Source organism: Meleagris gallopavo, chromosome 1 (assembly GCF_000146605.3).
Source record: "Meleagris gallopavo isolate NT-WF06-2002-E0010 breed Aviagen turkey brand Nicholas breeding stock chromosome 1, Turkey_5.1, whole genome shotgun sequence".
Classification (NCBI taxonomy): Eukaryota; Metazoa; Chordata; class Aves; order Galliformes; family Phasianidae; genus Meleagris; species Meleagris gallopavo.
In genome coordinates, this window is record NC_015011.2 from 46,460,616 (window position 1) to 46,461,651 (window position 1,036).

Below are 1,036 nucleotides of genomic sequence, written 5' to 3' on the forward strand. Positions count from 1 at the left end.
TATGCCTGAGCCGGCCAAGTCTGCGCCTGCCCCCAAGAAGGGCTCCAAGAAGGCGGTCACCAAGACCCAGAAGAAGGGCGACAAGAAAAGACGAAAGAGCCGCAAGGAGAGCTACTCGATCTACGTGTACAAGGTGCTGAAGCAGGTGCACCCCGACACGGGCATCTCGTCCAAGGCCATGGGCATCATGAACTCGTTCGTCAACGACATCTTCGAGCGCATCGCCGGCGAGGCGTCGCGCCTGGCGCACTACAACAAGCGCTCGACCATCACGTCGCGGGAGATCCAGACGGCCGTGCGGCTGCTGCTGCCCGGCGAGCTGGCCAAGCACGCGGTGTCGGAGGGCACTAAGGCAGTCACCAAGTACACCAGCTCCAAGTAGAGTGGTCCTGATTCTTACTTTGAACCCAAAGGCTCTTTTCAGAGCCACCCATTCTTTCAGTAAAAGAGCTAAAGCACTTGGCAGTTGCAGATATATTGTAGTCGTTTTGTCTTAAAAAAAAAAAAGTAAAATAAGCAGAAAGACGATGTTATGCTGTCAAATGTTAACTGGGTGAGAGCATTACCTGTTTGCTTTATAAAACATTTTCCAGCATCTTCAGGAAAGCGTGTTTATCACGGGTTGCTAAATATGCCTTGAGTCTAATTAACTGTCTCGTTTGTGGGTCACTACCAACCAAAGCTGATGTTCTCAGCAATGGTTGAACTGATTTTGTGTAAATGATTCCCACATCTTCTCCACTTGCGCGAGTGAAAATCTGGTGAACTGGGCACCGCCAAAACATGAAGAATGTAAGATCGCTGTACGATATTAACAAAGAGTTTAAGGCATAGAAGCACCACCATCAGCTTTCTTTCAGGAGAGAGAGAAAGCAATACTCATGGCACCGAGCACAATGTCCCCCACGGCTCCGATCCTCAGCTCTCACCCCTTCTCCGCAGCCCCCATCGCTCCGCGTTGAAGTCCAGGGACGGGACGGGACAGGACAGAGAGGTGCTCGCCGGACGCGCAGCGGCCGAGGCGAGGCGGACCTGA

At 52.3% G+C, this 1,036-nt stretch overlaps 2 protein-coding genes across 2 annotated transcripts in view; both read left to right on the plus strand.

Moving 5' to 3' along the window:
- Position 1: 1 nt before the first annotated feature.
- On the plus strand, positions 2–459 carry LOC100543441 (histone H2B 5). The gene has a single exon (XM_003202208.3). It carries the CDS (start codon positions 2–4, stop codon positions 380–382), a length of 381 nt encoding a protein of 126 aa, XP_003202256.2. The 3' UTR covers positions 383–459.
- Positions 460–783: 324 nt separating this feature from the next.
- The window catches only part of LOC104911269 (histone H3.3), a 5,264-nt gene continuing 5,011 nt past the window's right edge, over positions 784–1,036 (plus strand). Inside the window, exon 1 of the mRNA XM_010712050.2 lies at positions 784–792. Within this exon, the coding sequence (XP_010710352.1) occupies positions 784–792 (9 nt within the window). The remainder of the gene's footprint in view (positions 793–1,036) is intronic.